Source organism: Dendroctonus ponderosae, unplaced genomic scaffold (assembly GCF_020466585.1).
Source record: "Dendroctonus ponderosae isolate FM_Combo_2020 unplaced genomic scaffold, Dpon_F_20191213v2 Dpon_F_20191213_3, whole genome shotgun sequence".
Classification (NCBI taxonomy): Eukaryota; Metazoa; Arthropoda; class Insecta; order Coleoptera; family Curculionidae; genus Dendroctonus; species Dendroctonus ponderosae.
In genome coordinates this window covers 14806688-14809556 of record NW_026018508.1, presented here as the reverse complement: position 1 = coordinate 14809556, position 2869 = coordinate 14806688, and the positions used below count along the sequence as shown (strand labels likewise).

At 35.1% G+C, this 2869-nt stretch overlaps 1 protein-coding gene across 1 annotated transcript in view; it reads left to right on the top strand.

Moving 5' to 3' along the window:
• The first annotated feature begins 1330 nt into the window (after positions 1 to 1330).
• LOC109538723 overlaps positions 1331 to 2869 on the top strand; it is a 5277-nt gene continuing 3738 nt past the window's right edge. Inside the window, exons 1-3 of the mRNA XM_048664735.1 lie at positions 1331 to 1649; positions 1767 to 1943; positions 2461 to 2618. Of these exons, the coding sequence (XP_048520692.1) occupies positions 1404 to 1649; positions 1767 to 1943; positions 2461 to 2618 (581 nt within the window). The 5' untranslated portion in view covers positions 1331 to 1403. The remainder of the gene's footprint in view (positions 1650 to 1766; positions 1944 to 2460; positions 2619 to 2869) is intronic.

Below are 2869 nucleotides of genomic sequence, written 5' to 3'. Positions count from 1 at the left end.
TTCTTTGAGTCTTTTGGGTAATGGTCTTGAGGTTTCTCCTATATAAAATTTATTGCATTCGCAAGGAATTTTATAAATTACATTTTTTGTATTTTCAATTATGTCATAAGGTTTTGTTACTGAAATTTTACTTCTGATTGTATTTTCAGTTTTGAAGATTGAAGTCCTAATATTAAATTTTTTACCTACTGGTTTAATTTGATCTGAAAGTCCTGGAATAAATGGAATGAAAAGGTTCGTAATAGGTTTATTTTGATTTTGTTTTGTTCGTGGGAATTCAATTTCGTTAAAACATTTTTCAATAAACGAATTTGGATAATTATTGAAATTTAGAATTTCTTTTATAAATTGTTTTTCTTTGGAAAAATCAGTTTTTTTGTTCTGTAAGTAGTTACCTCGGACATATGTTTTGTTTTTGATTTTAGAACATTTTATTTTAAGTTTACCAATGTTAAGAATTATGTTCAGGAAATCATTATATATCATCACTATTTCTACTATCATCACCATTCTGCATTTAAAATGAAAAATTTAAAAAGGAACATGTTCCTTTTGGAACCGCACTTTGAAACCTATTACCAAGGTGAAACTGGGACGTTGTAACCAGTTATAGGAAAAGTTCTAGTTTCCACCAAACAGACATGTTCTAGTTGCCATAGAATAGAACTTTGTATTCTCGTGGTAACTCTTAAATTACTCTAATTAAATAGCCTTCATTTAACGATGTGTGTTTTCTTGTCTCTGGGAAATTTGTCTTGTTGCAACTGTTTCCTAAGGAAGCGAGTAACTATGAGACTACTGGAGGTTTTTAGGAAACTTCTTTGCAGAAAGTTGAAATAATATTTAAACAGGTAGTCCACATTGCATTCATTCAGTATTTGTACACTGCATATTTAGAATATACAAATTATCTGACCGAAACTAAAGTAGGAACGGAGAGTCTTCACAGTCCATAGATCTTGTACCTCACGCTGTGTCATTAATCATTGCTCAAAGTTCCGGTCCTACTTAGGGGCGCTTTTTGTTCCCAGAGCTGCATGATTGATTGCTGATGCTCGTCTGCGCTCGGTTGCCTCCTGTCTTGCTCTATAGGTGTAGTTTATCATACCTCTGAAGAAGAAAAGGTATATTCAGAGTATTTTTATGTCTTATTATATCGTAGCTTGAATATTGTCGAAAAAAATATAAGTTCAATTAATACAACATTGATAATAAAGGAATGACGCCAATTTTGAATCACCCTGTATAATGCTTGACGACGACTACACCCGAAAAACCTTGTATATACAGGTAGCAACCGTAATGTGTGTGTAGCTAATTAATATTTCAAACTCATGACATTGTGCCATTTTCTTTAGAGCGTCACGTTTTCACTCCTGCTGATAATTGTTGTGGCTTTATACATGCTTAAACGTGCAGTAAAGATAAGCGAAGATTCCGAAAGTTTGGGCAGTTGTACAGACCGGTCAAAATCACAAGATAATGTCTCAATTTCGACAGTTCAGTTAATATCGCAACACAACATTTATAAGGAAGTAATCGAATCTCACATGCCCATAGCCGACATAACTTCGTTTGAGGCTGTGGAACCGGTAGAGAAAGACCGATTCATAAGCGATAGATTTTCCTACTTCAAAAAGAACCTACAGGTAAAACACTTGCAAAATGTATGTATTTCAGTATGTTTCTGCATAAGAACTGTTTCAATTTCACCAAGGCCGATATTTGTATTTAAATAGTTGAAACACAGACCGTCGTTCTTTCAGGACATGGCCAGTATCAGAGAACTGGAGAAGCCTCTGTTCATAAATAGCGTCAGAATACAGCCTGGATGTATGATTTTTAAAGATGCTTACGATGGAAAAAGCTTTAACCAGACGATCACGATCACAAATCGTGGAAAGTTTATTGTCAATATCAGAATATCACCACCTACATCAAAGGTAGTACGATTTTGAAGTCAATGGTACATTTGTGTTCAGAGTTTAATTTCTGCCCCCGCGACTCAAAATGTGTAAAATTGTCGACGATCCATTCACCCTTCTTACTAGGCATGGGTAACACAGGTGTTGACGCACTGATGAGCACATATTCGACTCAAACGACTCAAATCGTGCAAATATGAAGCTTGAAAAACTTCGAAATCCCGTGGCCATTTAACCAGAAAGCGCATAATTATATTCGTTTCTTGAATCGATCTATTATTGCTGAAAACAAGCATATTTTCTAAACGCAAGTCAATGCAGGTCTGCAAATGCTCTTAAAGGTTTGACATCGTGCAAATATAAAACTTTAGAAGCTTCGAAATCACCAACCGTTTAGAATCGTTGCACAAGGATGGTTTTTCGGCGTTATGCTACAGATTAAAATTTGCCCTAATAGTAATAAAATATAAATATGCATTTTTTATCATCTCGATTCGATTTCGAAAGATTGGTTATATAGTTTTCTTATTTCTAGGCATTTAAAATAAAGCCAATACTAATCCCACATGTGTTGTCTCCTGGCTTGAGTATTGTAAAGCGCATTCAATACCTCTACACTAAACCCACAGCGATTCCGCAAGCGTGTATGGACATCTTTGTTAACAATGACTGCCTAAGATACGAGCTGCTGGTGTAAGGCAATAATTTAGTTTTCTTTCCGTATTTTCTAGTAACGTATTATGAGCAAGGGCGGATAAATGGGGGCCGTGAAAAAACTTCTTGAATTCAAGCACTTTTTGAGAAATCTGCCAACAATTCCCCATCCATGGTTCACTTTCTAAAAATGCCATTTATTTCTCTCTAGAATGATGTACAAATGAGCGTTCTTGCTCATTTTGCCTCCGAGATATGAGCAAAAACGGGACGGAAAACATGAAATTTTG